This window comes from Poecilia formosa, unplaced genomic scaffold, assembly GCF_000485575.1.
Source record: "Poecilia formosa unplaced genomic scaffold, Poecilia_formosa-5.1.2 Scaffold415, whole genome shotgun sequence".
In the NCBI taxonomy this organism is placed as follows: Eukaryota; Metazoa; Chordata; class Actinopteri; order Cyprinodontiformes; family Poeciliidae; genus Poecilia; species Poecilia formosa.
Window position 1 is genome coordinate 41,155 of NW_006800354.1, and position 16,607 is coordinate 57,761.

At 39.2% G+C, this 16,607-nt stretch overlaps 1 protein-coding gene across 5 annotated transcripts in view; it reads left to right on the plus strand.

Annotated features, from left to right (window-relative positions):
* sbno2b (strawberry notch homolog 2b) overlaps positions 1-16,607 on the plus strand; it is a 68,536-nt gene that overhangs the window by 28,710 nt on the left and 23,219 nt on the right. Inside the window, exon 1 of one of the 5 annotated variants that reach the window (XM_007576730.2) lies at positions 4,051-4,479. The exons of the other annotated variants lie outside the window; for them this stretch is intronic. Coding sequence (XP_007576792.1) covers positions 4,420-4,479 — 60 coding nt within the window. The 5' untranslated portion in view covers positions 4,051-4,419. Of the gene's footprint in view, positions 1-4,050; positions 4,480-16,607 lie in introns of those variants that run through there. 5 annotated transcript variants of the gene reach the window in all.

A 16,607-nucleotide genomic window follows, 5' to 3' on the forward strand; every position in this document is an offset into this window, starting at 1 on the left:
ACTTGTGCTCCTGCTCTTTATGTGTATCTCTACATCAACAATGAGGCGACAAACTTAGCATTATATCATAATTTCAAGCGGCAGTAGTAGCTGTTGCCATGGTAATAGGTGGAGTAGTAGTAGTGGTAATAGTGGGCTACAAAGGCAGCTACATTATGTAATGAGTGTATGGTCAAAATAATTAGGTATTGAGTTTAAATACTATAACATTTAAAATTACAGAAGGCAACCTATAAAAATATGTTTTTTTTGTTTTGTTTTTTTTTACATATTTGTTAAAAGTAACAAATATGCAAAATTTTGCTAGTTAAGAGAAAATCCAATAACATCTAGCTCCTCTGCCTCCTCAGAAATAAACTGCTTGACCAGAAACAACCAATAAGAGCCAGGAGGAGGGTCTTAGCACTTTCAGTCAAGCTCGTGTACGTGCTCCTCATACACAAGCAGCACAGAAAAACTATTTGTCCGCCCTTATTGACGGTCATGCTAGAGGGTTAGCCCTCTAGGATGAAATTGAGAAAAGTGCAACTTAAATGCCACAGGAATGACGAAATAATACATCACTTGATTTCATGATAAACTATGCAGTCACTCCAGCTGCACTGATGAACAGCTGGAGTGACTGCATAGACTGCATTACCTCAGCATTCTGAGTGCTTGGAGTGGCTCCAGTTGACTGCTGCTTTCAATTAGGAGTTTCATTATTAGCTGATTAATGCAGCTAATAATTATTCCCACTGCTATTGGGGGGAGTCATAGAGCTTCATTCTCAGACAGTTTACCTATGGAGAGGGGAGAAACTTACTATTTCCTGAAATTGTTTCCTCATGCTTAAACCGAATAAACATGCATTCTTTTTAATCACCAACGTACAGAACAAGGTGAGAAACGTCCCCAGTGATAACATGTGCACAAAGTAACCTTTAAAATAGGAGACACTCCAATTTGCAATAAAAGGACTATAAACAGTGGAAAATACCTACTCAGAGAGTAATTATTGGCAGAATAATGTTTAGCATAACATTTTAAGGAGACTATTTTTTTTTAGAATCAATTGTAAGGGGGGAAAAAGAAGTAAATTACAAAAACAACAATCTGAAAGAACCAACTTTAAAATCGATCACATGCCTCTGTGGTTTTAAAAGAACGGCACACTTCTTCACAGTCACATCTGCGTACCTGCCCAGGCTTAACTGTGGTTTAAAAACCCTAAAAAACTGTGAATATTTCTGCAGCGAATGAGAGTCGTTGCAACATTTACTGGAAGACAGCTGAAAAAAGGCAATTCACTCAGCATTCTGGCTAACCTCAAATGGCGAAGAACACTTTGTAAGCACAGATTTTGACATATGCAGTACTTTGCATGCTGTATGTTTTCACATGTTACTCAGCGGTATGCACATCTAAACATGGTCCTTTTAGGGTCTTTCTACAAACTATTCTTCTTCTTTGTCGTTCCTCCCACTTTTAACTAATGTTTTTTGCTCTGTGCTATTCTAGGAAGAGTTCATTTGCATCAGAAATGCTTTTACAGCTCTTTTCAAGTTTGCAGGATATATCACATTTAAAACAGCTTGTCTTTAGCTGACCTTGCTTGTACGGCACCCTAACACCCACATAAGATGATTAATGTCTCTCTTTGTGACAGTTGCTCATACTGTGTCCCTACGTAGATTTGAAATGGGATATAATCCCAGCGCACACAGGAGTACTAGAGAAAACTGCTTCAGAAAACAGGAAAACTCTTGTGAGAATACGTAAACAGAGGTTTCTGTAAAAGCAGCATAAAGTGTTTGTATTTGAAAACTCCTGTAACTCTGCAGACATTCCAAATACAATTTGAAACCTTTAAGAAATCTCTTTGTAGATGGAGTAGTCAATCATCCTTGCATGATCTCGTGGTCTTACTGATAATCCACAGGTCCAATACACACAAAAAAAAAAACAGATTTTAAAAAAATTCAGTAAATGCATTAAGCTGAACACTCATTCTTTTCTCGTTTACCACATCAAGAAACGGTAACATTCAGAACAAGGTTCCTGACTCCCTTCAAAAGCGTCCATTTAACTCTGATGTATAAATTAGATAATCTTATAACGACCTTTTTTTCTGTTGGACTCAAAAGATGCTAGATGTGCTAATTCAAGTCTGTTCAATACACCCTTGAATTGTTCGGTAATCGCAATTAAAATATTGTTGAAGCGGAAAAGAAATCTTTATCCAGCTGAACACTAACACGGGCATTCCTTCACATTTTTCCAAGCCAGTCAGGATTTGAACGCATTTGTAATTCTGGGCTACTTCCCTGTAGGTTAGTCAAACAGAAAGTGTTTTTAGTGGCCCGGTTTGAAGGAGGAAGTTAAAGGTTAATTTGAAAGTTGATAAGCGTGCTGTTTTTGTGGGGTTACACGTGATTTACTTTAGCTTCAAGGTACATGTTAAATTTGAACTGAATTGCCACCTTTGACATGTATCTCGTTTGTATGTTAAGTGGATTTAGAATGTACTTTAATCCTAGTTTACAGTTGAGGAGTCGTTCATTTCTACACTCCTTGTGCAGTGCTTTATATTTGGAGTTTGAAATATTCCTGGGTTTATTAAAAACATGTTTTCACATTGAAATTAATACAGCAACGTGTTCACAGTTGTGCCACTTGCACAACAAAGCACCAGAAGTTTTGCACAGATGCAAATAATAATATCTAAACAAGAATAAAGTTTTGGAGGACTTAAGAAATGAAGATGAGATTTTGTAGAAAAGTGTTGCTTTTTTAACCTTGTTGCTGTTATTTTTACTCTTTAATGCAATAAGGTGAGTGCTTTGGCTGTTTGAGTCTAAAGAATCTCATCAGTAGTGATTCAGTGTTCCCTGATGGCCCTCGGTGCTCCTCCAAACACACGGATATACATACACACACGCACACTCACACACAAACTACTGAGAGGATTCCCACTCATAGAACGATGACACCATGGATAGGCGCCACGCCGCCTCTTAAGAGTCTGACTCCTCTTCTGTCCAGCAGAGATGGACATTACAGGACCTCACCGTCCCAGCTTGATATCATTTATTCCTGGAAGCTGACTGCACAAATGGACCGACTCCTGTATGAAAGAGACAAATTGCATTATTTTAAATTCTTATTTACGAGGATCATAAACAGTCAAATTGCTTTCCCCACCAGGAAAAACTGATATGTCGTCCTTGATCAGCGTCTTAGATTTGTCTGAATTGTCCAATTTGCAAAAAAAAGGAGAAGATTCCCAGAATAAGCCTTTGTGCACTTGTATGTCTTTTACAATCACGCCCTCAGTTCCAGTAAGCAGGAATTACTTTTTATGATGAAGGATTTGTCTGTAATTGTGTATACTGGCTGATGCATGCAAAACTCTTCCGCAAAAGGAAACTTGCAGTTCACCCTCGACTTGTTTCATTCACAATCTTAAGGCGCTTAGAATATTCTTAGAGGAGTCACTTCCACATTTTGAGCTCTGTTGTCTTTAATTATAGAGTTTTATTAATGAGACAATATTTTGACACACTTATTTCTAAATTAAATATGCTCCCTGGATGCTCACATTAGTGACTCACTTCTTTTTCTTTCTTTTTTTTTTTAAATCAGGCTCATCAGGCATTACTTGCCTTTCCGCGTCTGAGTTACTGACGGAGATTCAAATTTAAATGAATTGCAAGAGCAGAAGACGTGAAATTGAATATTTGCAGACAAAACAAAGAAACAAAAAGCAGAGGCACAGTCTAGTGGGGAGTCAGTCTCTAAATATAATAATCATTAAATGCTGGGCCAGGCCCATTAAACATAGCTGTAAGCAGCGCTGTGTGAGGAGCGGCCAGGTCCACAGCGCAACACTGTTTACACTACAAATGCGGTTGAGTTACACCATGTACAGTAAAATGGGCCTGACTGCCAGTAACTCTAGTCACTTACCAACAAAAGCATCATTTCCTGAAAGCTCCTCCCCTCCTCCCTCCCTCTTCTCCCCTCCCCTTCCCTCCCCTGCTCACTCACTCACTCACTCACTCTCCAACCACCTTTCTGCACTCAAATGAACTAGTCCACAATCACTATTAGTGAGCCCTCTCTGCCAATACCTGCCTGTCTCCCTGCGAAGCAGGGGAGCATGTTTTAGACGTGCCCGTGTCTCCGTCTGCGAGAGAGCGTGTCTGCACCTGTGTGTGGTGTGGGGGGCGTTTGAGGCAGATGTCTGCAGTGAGCCAGAGAGAAGCAGTCACAGGGCCAGTCAGGGTCCGGTATGGGGTGGTAGCCCTCCAGCTGTGAGGTGGTCACCGGCGTTTTGGCTTCCTCATGGAAGTGACTGACGGATTCAGGGAGTTGAGGTGAAGCAGGAGCTTATGTTGTGTGTATTTTCACCCGTGCCGTACCGTAGCGGTTGGACCCATGTCTCTCATGCAGCTCTGGACTAAATTATACGCTCAGCTGGGACGCCCGCTTCCCAAGGTACGGGTTCTGTTCACTTCTTTTTCTTTCTTCTTTTTTTTTTCCTCTTTTGGCCATCTCTGTAATGCTACAGCTTATTGATTCATTAGCTTCCTAAATTAAAATTACTTGTGTTAATTGTTTTTAACATGAGGAGCACTTGTTGTTAAGCTGAAACTTACATTTAAGAAACGGCTGATTATCAGTGTATGCATGTGCTTGAATTTTTAACTTCCTTGAATGAATTGTGAACATACTTCCTTATACTCACTGTGTTACAAGATGATTTTATCTTCTGTTCTAAGTCCACACTTCTAACACCTGACCTGATCAGGTAAACAATACTGTTCATAAAACAATACTACTAGTGACAAACTATACTGTTGGAACATGCAGTTTTTATGTGTAAAACATGGCTGTCTGATCATAGGTAAAGAAATAATCTGATTATTTAATTGTAATTGAGATAATTATACGCTCGAATTTCAAGCCACTCTGCATTTATTGCACTGAAAAGCAATAAATGTAAAGTAATGTCTCATATGAATTTTTTCTCTTCATCTTCTTCTAGATTTTTACCTTAGCCATGTTTTCCACATGAAAAATCTAATTAAATTCATAATTGTAAGAAATGCTGCCTAATTTTAATGAAAAAAAAAAAAACTGTAAAAAGCGTAGCTTCATCCCAACAGAAGGCTGCAGTGACCAATACACTCTCTCCATTGCTTTTCTTTCATCGTTAACGTCATCATAAAGGCCGGAAAAACTTTTAGTTTTCCGAAGGAAAACCCATGCGTGAGATCACATGGGCATATTACAACAAAGTACAGCACAGTCTTCCAGCTTTCCAGTGGATTCCTCCTTCTATGGTTTCTCACATTGCAAAAGTGACAGGGGAAGTGGAACGTGTCAGAATCGATTGAGTTCTACTTGATGTTTAAATTGAACAGGGCCCAGTTTTAAGACTTGTAGATGTCTCTGCGAATAGGGTTCGCTTTCATTACAGACCTGACACGGGGCTTTCATGTGGGTCCACTCCCAGTGAAAAGGAACACAGTGAGCTCATTTGTTATTATTTGTTAAATAGGATTTGAAGTAGAAGTCTGCCTGTAAGTAATCAGAGCCAGTGCTAGTCGATCCTCCATCGCCCCACTGAGATTCATCCTTTCCAACCAGGAACTCTTGACAAATAATTATCTGCTTTGTTCCTTTCTTCCTGCCAGTAAGTGCTACAACCTGATACCATCAGACTAAATAGCACTCTTGTACATTGTCTTATCAGCTGTTAAATGCGGCTGTTTTCGCTATGAGTTGTAAATAGAGCCACCTTTTTTTTTTTCACACCAATTCATTAGATGATATTCTAATTAGATAGTGTAATATGACTTCATTGGGGTGAGGAGCCTTTTTCCACTGAATTCTTGATGCAGCATATTAACCAATCTCCTCCATGTCTGCGTTTGTTAGTTAACACACACCAACACATTTTTCGTTGGTTATTTGAGCTTAATGTTTTACATTTAAGCAAAGGTGATCTAATTTATAAATAAGGCAGATAATAAGAATGTCTTTTTTTAAATAAGTGCATTGTAGTGTTCATAAAGTAGTTTCTGGTTAAAAAAGGAGTTCTTCTTATATTCTCAAAACCACAGTAGTTATTTATACTTTCCTTCCTGCTTGTTTCAAGATACATTTGTATTTTTATAATTAGTGAAGTAAAAAAAAAATCCTCATCATTTATACATTTTTAAACGTACAAAACAGTAAACGAGTATGAAAGTGAAGCTGATTGTTGCCTGTTTAATGCATATTTTTAGTAGCAGATCTCTGTCCCTGCATTTGTTTGTTTCCTGCTTAATGTCATTTCTTCTTGTTTACATTCGATCTACGACATCACATCAATTTGTAAAGCATACTTGGATCTCATTAGTGGGCCATCGCAAACTTTAAATCAAACCTTTTTTGCGTGCACCTGGTGTGGTGAGGATGTCTTAATTTCTATCTTTAAAAGCACGGGTAGACTCTCTTGGTGGGCACATGTTGTCAGTTTCCTGGTATTACTTCAAACCTCAAGCATGACCCTGTGCGTGCAGCTTACAGGAAGTGAATAAACAATAATGGAGAGGATGAGTGAGAAGCATTGGGCCGGGGGGGCCGGGGCGGGGTCTGCTCTGTGAGAGAAGTGAGGAGAACGGGTGCGAAATAAGCAGTATCTTCATTCTGTTTGAACGTTTTATGTCGTAACCTTGATTTGTGTGAGGGATTAACCCCTTTATTCCCACGTGGATCGCACTCAGTGTGTTAAACCGGCACAGTGGTGTGTGTTGCTTGACATCAGAAGAAACAAACAGCTGCTAGGGAAGTGTGCCAGAATCGGGATAGAAGTATTTTATACAGTGTTTGCATTGGTTCTGTTTTTTCCCCCCCACATAGTTTGTACAATGGAGAAAAAAAACAACAAACGACATGAAGAAATATCTTGTCGTTTGAAGGTGACAGTGAAGTGTGTGTGGAATATTAGTTGAAAAGCTTGAGATGCCTCTTGAAGGCCGACATTTATTAACTTTGTCTGACTTCTCAGTGAGATATTCCACACTTCAGTTTGACCTGTAAGAAAATCCCTCCTTTACCCCCAGAAGTTTTTAAACAAAGTCAGCTCATGTCTGCACAGTCTTTTTTTTTTTTTTTTTTTAATGGTTTTCTGTTTTCTGTTTTGTTCAACCTAATATCTAGCAGCTCTGTCAGGGATAAAATGTTTAAGATTCGATTCAGGGCACACACCCAGCAGTCAACAGCTTGTAAAAGAAAATCTTTGCTCATTTTCACATGATTCTTGGCTTTTGACCAAGTCTACAACTTACTGGCACCAGCCTCACAGCTCTGAGTCATGGAGACACAGAGGACCTTTGACCACTGGCGTGTGAAAATGTGGGTGTTCCCATGTACAGGCTTTAGGGGTATTTGAGGCAACATTTAAAGCTGACCTGTTTCAATTCCGTTTGTATTGATTTCACAATTAGAGGGAGAGGGGAAAAAATAGCAGATGTTCTTATTTTTAGTCTTGAGAACATTCTCTTTTTATGCTTAAAACATCTTTAAATAATACACATTTCTTATATTACCCTCCTGTATTAATGGAGCTAAACAACAAATAAAATATTTAAAGTATGGTTGTCATGGTGACCCCAGGATGCAACTCGGCTGCAGAGATCCTGTTAGATATTTTCCTTGCCATCCTTTTCTCTTAGCATTGGGGTGAGATAACCTTATTCCTTTTCCAGTCTTGTTCCAGATCCAGTTGTTGCTCTAAATGAACATATGGGGCAACTTCAACATGTTGCTGTTTTCTTGTAGCCTTTTCCTGAGTTCCTCCTTCTGTTGTCTTTTCTTAAAAAAAAAAAAAAAAAAAAAAAAAAGCGGCAAAGAGACATGGATGTCGCTATTGAATCCTATTTGTAGATCAGAGAGCAATGAAGATGGAGTTTATGAAAAGAAAATTTCCTAAGCACAATGATAAACATGAAGTATGTGTTAAATGATGCTTTAGTAATAAGGTTTGTCACATATATTCACCAGAAATACCAATAAACTCGGACGACTGCGTATGAGGAACTAGTTTTCTTCAACATCACCAAAAGTCCCAGAGTTAATGCAAGAGCTCCTCTGTGATCTCTGCAACTGTCACAAATGGCAGAGGTCGTCGCAGTGTTGCAAAAGTTTTGCGTGGTGTTCTTTCTTAAAATGTCACACATGACTGTGACTGTGACTCCATAACTTGTGTCCACACTCCTCTCACATCCACTTATTTCAGCTCTAGGGGTGCACAGATTGTCACATGACACATAAATACGTTGAGATTCTGTCTTAGTTTTTTTTTTTTTTTTTAATTGGGTGAAACATTCTTGGAGAAGGTTGATATGGCTTTTCTCGTAATAGTTCTTTCTAATTCATCGCTAGGCGTTTTGTTGAGAATCTCCAGATTAACCTGTGTAGGAATCACACCCGGTGGCAGAAAGCGCTAGTTGGGGAGCGGCTGCTGTGGAGACCCTGATATTTATAAATCCCCACTGAGCATTATTAGGATGCCTTCAGAAATCTAGCTGCCAGGAGGAACATGCTTACCATTTAATTTTATTTAATTTATTTCTGCTGAATAGCCTTTGCAAAAGCATCCTCCCATAGACATTGCAGAATCTCATATCTTCCTATCTCCTATTTAAAGGTGCACGTGTATTTTATTAAGATGCGACATATGTTCCTTTTGTGGGCGACTTCCTCATGGCCAAACCAAATCTGCATCAGATGATCATTTTTCTGCCTCTTTTCTTCATTTTTACCTTGCAGCTTCCACTCCTCATGCCGCACGTTTTACTTTGCCAGAGGAAGAACTCGAATTCTCATGGCAGATTTTTGTCACTAGTTGAAAACCACTGCAACATAGAAGTGTCCCTTTTGTGCATTTCACATTGTGGCATTCACAGCTTGTGGGTTTTTGGTTAATCATACTATTTCATCTGGAAAACTTACATTCTTAGATTTTTATTGTTAAAAAATTCTAAGAGAGTATGAAATAACATTCATACTGGTAGAGAGTGAAATAAAAATATATCCACTAATACTTTCTCGCTAGTACAAATAGCATGTAAATGTTGCCGCAGCCTTAGTTATTGTGAAGTACATTCAAGAACATCTGAAAATCCCAAAATGTTTTATGGAGTTTTAACATTTAACAGCCAGTTTGAATATGCAATTTAGATATCCATAAATCAGTTCTTAGTCATAAAAGCTAACAGTTCAGAACTCCAGAGTAACATATTTTTTTTATATTAAAACTCAGATTTCAGATGGGTTTAATGTCATTCTTCAAAGAAGAAATGACATCACTTTTCCCATACTTGTGTCTTAAGATTGCAGCTGCATAAATACATCTGTTCTACCCAGAATGAATGCGGTGGATGTCTGCGACAGAATTGCCGCCAGGAGAAAAATCTAATTTAACTTATCCAGAGGCTCCTTGTTATGCGGATAACTGTAAATAATCAATATATGTGTTGTTGCGGGTACATCTAATTACTACAGTCTTAAGCTGCTTTTTAACTCATGAAAAATATGAATCATAGATAATTTAAATTATAATGATACTATTAAAAGATCTCTGAATGTCTAAACTTAGCTTAGTGAAATGTGTTATAGTTATTCATTTCAATTATCTGAATTTAGATCATTTTAGATAATGACCTAATTACTTGTTGCAGTTGCTTTACAGGCAGTTTCTCTCCTGTCATATCTCCAAGCCGACACAAGAACGGAAAAATGTGACGTCATATTGTCTGAGAAAAAAGGCTGCCTGAGATCGCTGAAATGTCACTTGCGAATAGGAAGAACAGGATTCTCGACGTCTCGAATGTTTATTTTTACTGGAAAGAATTGAATTTTGGATATTTGCCCCTACAAATCCTCCCTTGAGATAATTAAATGCTAAAAGGCCTGCCATATGGGCTTTAGGCTCTGCTGTTTACAAAACTTGTAGCACCGGTCTTTGAACTTGCTTCGTCAGCGGGCTGCTCGTTGGGACACTTGACATGGCATCCTTTTATTTTCCAGAACATACGGAAACAGTGGAAAATTCCAAGGAGGAATGTAAGCAGCAAGCTGTCCTTGGCCTGCTGCTTAAAGACTTGGCACAGCATGAAGGCCTGCTTCTCAGGAGGTTGTTGAACTGGGTATATTACTTTGATTGGCTAAGGTTAGCAGGTCTGGGACAGGATGGACTGGACTCACTGTGCGTTGGTCAAATACACAACCGATTTGACTCTTTAGGCTTTGAAAAGTTTAAACATTGAAACATAATCACTCATTATTCCCCATGAAATCGTGTCAACTTTTACTATTTGAAAGCAATTTTTTTTTGTTGGTTTTTTTGTCTTTTGCTCTCTGAAGTTGAGCAAACCTAAAGCCTTCAGTGTGTATAAAAACAGTGGCTCCCAGGCAAATTGGCTCTTTTAAGCCATCAAAGGAAAACCTGATTTATGTCACATCAAAGATGATTGATACTGTCCAGGAAACTTTTGGGGTGAAGCTTGCCACAAGCCACAACAAATCATTTTATTACTTTAATAAAAGCAGCTGGTTGACACAAGCAGTCCCCGTTTCATAGTACCTCACAAAACTATTCATACCCCTTGAACTTTTACACGTTTTTAGATAGGTCTGCAAACTGCAATATGTTTAATTGAGGACATTATAGAAAAATCACAAATAATTGTAAAGCGGAAGAAAAATGATCCTTTATTCAGAAATATAAGTCTGAAACGTGTGACCTGCTGATGTTTTTATTTACTTTAGTCTGATACTCTGAAATGTAGTCTACTTCAACAAGTTGCCTCAGAAGTAACATAATTTGCAAATAACGTACACCTTCGTCTAATTCAGTTTTAGAATAAAACCGGTTGTGAAGACTCTTAGAGAACATTAATTAACTAACCACATTATAAAGATCAAGAAACATAGGAGACAGGACTGGAATAAAGATATAAAGTGGTTTAGAGCAGAGTAAGGTTGTTTAATTTCTTCCTTAGCTCTGGACATCCTATAGAGCGATGTTCAGTCTGTCATCCAAAATTAAATAAACTGGCAGGCTGGGGAAGGATTAACAGAAGAAGCAGCCAAAACTCCTGTCTCATCTTTTGCATTTTGCTAAAAGCAATGTCAACATATAGAGGAAAGTGCTACAGTGAGACGAAACCGACATTCAATCAACCTTTGAGCCTGTGAAATGCCATGTGTGGTCGAAAACTAAACCCGTGCATCACGCTGAGCATGCCATTCCTGTGAAGAGACATGGTGAAGTCAGCATCATGCTGTGGGCATGTTTTTCTTCAGTAGGGTGAGGGAAGCTGATCAGAGGTGATGAGAAATAGATGGAGTGAAATATAAAGCAGTACTAGAAGAAAATTTGTTATGGATTTGAGGCAGTGGTGGCGGTTCGCTTTTTATAAAGACACTAGAACTGAAGCACTTCATCAAATTAATTGGGATTATTCAAGATTAATCGGATTATTTAAATAATTGTTGACTAATTTAGTAAATGACTCATTTTTAAGTGGAAAATACTGACTCAAAAAAGGTCATTTGCTGAAGAAACAGCACTCAGAGCAGTAATTTAGCCAAAACTGTCTAACTTTAGAAAGGTCTACGTTTTTCACATGTTGATGTTAGAAATATTTTTTAGCTGCAGATGTGTCTTTTGCTACAAATGATCAAACATACACTTACTAGAGGAATGCTGTGTTATTAAATGTTAGACAATACACACCCAAAATCCATCAGTCGGGTCATCCGGACCGAATGGACAAGGTCAACAGCTGGCTACTGAGAGCAGAGAGACAGACGGGAGCTGTTTCCGTCAGCTGGACGTAGGGGGCGGTGTGGGACGTTTCACAGCTCCGGGTTCCACCGCCCCTCACAAACACACACAGGGAAACCACAGAAACTGGCAGATGAGATATCAGGGCACATACTTGCTCTTGCTTTCAAAGTCTCAAGTCGCCTACAAACAGCTGCCACTTCATCATTGCATTTTTAGATATCGATCTCATGACCAAAGTGTAACTCACATCCCCTGCCTCCATTACTGTTTTTGCAGTCATTTTTTTTTCAGCAGCATCTACAGATAACAATAGTCACAGTCTTAGATTTGTGTTTTCATTTTCCTCCAGAGTGACTTTCACAGCGTTGTTTGTTAAAGTCACTCTTGTGTTGCAATCGTAAAAAAAAAAAATCCCCACTCTGCAACAGATTTCCAGTGAAGTGTTAAGTCTTATAGTGCTGTGACAGAAGTGTTTGGGAAATGGACACATGCAAAAACAGACCAGATGGAAAAAAAGGGACAGAAGTTAGTAAAAAAAAGTTGGTCCTAACCGTATTAATAAGGCAGAGTGGATGAAGATATGAAGGGATGTACAGTGAAATGCTGAGGTCATTTTAGGTGTCACTTTGTTTGTGTGTCAGAGTGGGTGTGCAGGGGGGAAGAGGGTAGCCAGGGTGGCTGGTTTCCTGACCTTGGAAAAGCAGCCAAGCTGGCAGTGTGTAGGAGGGGAAAGCCCTGGGCAAAGCACGGCTCAAACCTCAGTCTTTGACCGTGCACCGAAGCAGGTTATTGGGTTTAACAGGATGTGGCTGAAGACTGATAAACACTGGCTCATACCTCAGTAGAGATTCACCAATCAGGCTTTTTTTTTTATAGCTGGTACAGATGACCGTTTTTCTTTGAGAGATACGACTGATTCCAAGGACTCTCAAATGAAAAATGACCTACTGCTGGTGATTTGATGGAGGTTACTGTTGCCATTAAAGCATTTATCATGACCATTTATCTGAGCCTTATTTGACTCAAGAAAAAGGATATCAGTGTTGATGTGGCTAGTAATGTACTTATAGACCACAACTGGAAGGTGTACTGAGTTTTGTTGCGTCCAATACACAAATACAGATAAGTTAAGTTCAATATTTAAGCTGAAGAAATTGAGTGATTACAATCAGTTCATTTCTTATTCAAAGTAGTGTGTTTGTATCCAAGCTCGTGTATCCAATTTTGGAAGAATATAGTCATGTCCGTGCACAGAAGGAGAGTAAAAGGACAGTTTTAAATTTTAAAATATCACTGCAAATTTTGCTCTAGTAGGAAGGAGAAGGAAATTTAGTGGAATGAAGGTTTATGAAAGCTTGGTAAGAGTCGCGGCTGCTAGATTTCCATGTACGGTAGCAGCTGAGCTTATCACAGCCACAGTGTCATATCCGGTGTCAGTGGATCGGGAACGTCTGTCCCTCGTTTCTCCTGTCAGACAGCTTCTCCTTGGCAGCTGAGAGCTTTGCTCTCCCAGTTCGGTGTTTGCTCATTTTTTTTATATATATATATTTGTCTGAATTTACTTTTATTAACTGCAACAGGAAGAGTCGAAATGAAATATGTTTTTTTTTCTGTTACATTAAGAGAAGATTAAATGTAAACAGAGTGAAATTAAGATGGTATGTTTTGTACATCATTACTGTAATATTTAGTTCTAGTAAATTGTATAGCTTTAATTCGTGTAACGTAATGCTTTACCCGTCTTATTATTGCTGGGTCTGAGGCGGCTGATGCTTTTTCCCAGCAGTCAATGGGTGAGATTGTGCGTGCTCTCAATGTGTTTGCGAGAGCATGCAAACTCGATGCAGAAACTCCCCGCCTCATGATTTGAACCTGTTGCTGGAAGGCAACAGTCCTGATAGCTGTGCCACCGTGCAGCTGCTGTTTAGTTAACTCTGAACTGAAATTCAGGTGTCAGACACATCATTCATCTGCAGATTTTTTTTATTGTCTTTGTGAAAACATACCACAAAGTTAAGCGCACTCAAGAATTGTTTCATTTAAAATTAAAGTAGATCACAAACAGATAATAATTAACAAGAAATAGCTCCATATTCTGGCTGACCCTTGAATTTGTCTTGTACTTGTTAGTACAAATTTCAACCTAATGCTAATTTTTTCATGTAAAGCAGTTTCTTTGAAGCTATGTCACCTTCCCACTACATTCAGAATCTTCTTAAAACCCCAGACGAGTAAAATGATGCATAATGTGCTCAAAAAAATAATAATTTTATTCTTTAGTGCTTTTTTTATTTAATGTGTGTGTGCTCCCCAAACTAATCCAGCAGCTTTAACCGTAATTACACAGCAAATGACTAAGGTGTGTGATTTATGTCCCCAGCTCTGATTCTTAGATCTGATAAACAACACCTTCTGCCACAGCAAAACAAACAAAAAAAAAAAAAAGCCACTGCAGCTTTGCACATATCTTGCAAGCTTGTTTTTGTCTCCGTGTGCATGCATTAATCATCATCATCAGGCAGATAAGTGGTGGTAGCGTTTGGAAAATGCTGTCTTTATGGACACATTGTGTCTCCTGTATAGATTAATGCAGCAAATGTTGGTGGTGTTAGTTGAGGCTGGTAAAAATCACATTAGAGGAGAAACAAAAAAAATAAAACAGGAAGAAGTCAAATGCCAAACAACAGAGTGAACAAGCGACACAAAAAACCAGGGCGATGGGCTTTCAGACACACAACTCAACCTATTCATTAAGCTTTCAGACAGCATTATTTCCCAGAAACCAACAATGAAAGACACATTTGCATATATTTGCAGATCATGAATTTCGTGTACAGCAGGAAAGAAAAAAAAGGAAGTGCTAGCACGACAGACAGAGAAAGAGAGAGAGAGAGAGAGAGAGAGAGAGAGAGGCAGGATTAGCAGTTAGATGACTGCAAGCTGTGTGCTGTGAAAGCAGACAGATTACCATCGGGCCAGTTGGAATTCAAGCCTTATCTCTGCTTGGCAGGGCCCACTCACAGGAGCAGTAAATGAAGTAGCCCTGGGTACGGGCCTGCAGCGGGGCAAACACTGCTGCCTCTGTTATGCCCGGCTGCACAACCCGATTAGCACGGCACCGAGCGCGGACGTGTCTTAGTTAAAACCGCTGCAGCTCTCTGATTCCTCAACGTCAGGTTGGTCGAGTTAATAACAGCGCCGAGCACAGAACAATGACTTGGAATCTCTGAAGACTTAATGGCCAGACAGTAAAGTAATGAATGTTTCATTAGAAGAAAATGTGGAATGACTGCTTCATTTCTAAGACTAGTTTCCAGATTTAATAAATTGTCGTAGTTTCCCTTGAACTCCTATTTAAAAAAGAATTGTCCCTCTAGTAACTCCCATTCAATGTCCGGTTTTCTTCTCGTTTTCCACAGTGAAGGCTTGTCCTGTGTCCTTTTTTATTTAAAGTCTAAAGTACCAAGGGCAGTGGATGCGATGCGATGATGGACAGAGATTGCTTCAACGAAGCAGACATGGGGATAGGTAGAACGCGACAGGTTACGTTACGTGGATCACAACACAAAAGCGGGCTGTCCCACTTTGTTTTATCCTGGGTAGAGAGCAACCTTGCTGACTTACTACAGCTATCATGCCTGATCCTGCCCTCAGGAAACAAACACTGACACCCAGACAAAAGGAGAAGAGGAAAGAGTCAGTCACAGATCCACCAGAAAACATCGAAAACTGAATGCTGCACGCCAAGAAAAGGCTTTTTTTGACTTGGAATCTGTAAAGCGTATCCAACATGTAACCTACATCTAAACAGCTCACAGTGTTGCTGCCTCATATCATCCGCGCCGTGTCCCATTCCTGCATGATGTCGTCATGTTGACACTGGGAGCTCTCCCTCTCATCCTCTCATGGTTGTGAAACTATTTCAGATGAACTGTGAGTAATGTTTTAACAGCCAGCCATGACAGTCGTGCTAGCAGCTTCTCGGCAGTCTTCAGTACCAGCATATTGTTAACAGTGAGTCAGTATGACGGCTGACCATTTCACTCCGTTTCTAAGGCACTTCCCTCCTAAGAGCTGTGTCATTCTTTTGTGAAAGGCCATTTTAGGTAATTTGGTGGGAGGATTGTTTTCTTTTGTTTGTTTGTTCAGTCTGATTCGTCTAACATAAGTCTTAAACAGTTCGTCGCATTTAGCTCTCTTTGGTTTGATCTGTCACTTAAAGTTCTTATGAAATGCAGTGAATTTTGTGGTTTCATTTGAACAAATTGTGGAAGAATTTTATGGACGTGAACACATTTGCCTGTAACCACAGCTTTGTTTATGAAACTACCTTAACACCGGGTCAGAAATCGATTTGTTGTTGTTTTTTTTTCAAAAAGCAATGTAAAATTGATAATCCTCTGTTTCTAAGTTATTGGGTTAATCCCTTATAACACCCTTCTCTAGTCTGTACTTTTACTGGAAGGAAAAAACTACTCTGTCTCACTGTTTTGTTCAGTTGCATGCCTCGAAACTGGAAAACAAGGCCTACTCTAGATTTAGTCCAGATTTACTTTTAGAAGGTAAATATAGCATAAAACATGTCTACAATCACAATGGTTAAAATCTACCAGCAGCTGAGTATTTGTCAAGCACCAGCAAACATTTCAGCCCTTTTAACAAACATCAGCAAACTGTTCATGGCAAATATAGAAACCGACAGCCAGATCCTCGTCTTCAATTTCTTGCCACAGACTACCGGTCACTCTCGTCTCCCTAGCTTTTGCTTCCCGTCATAATT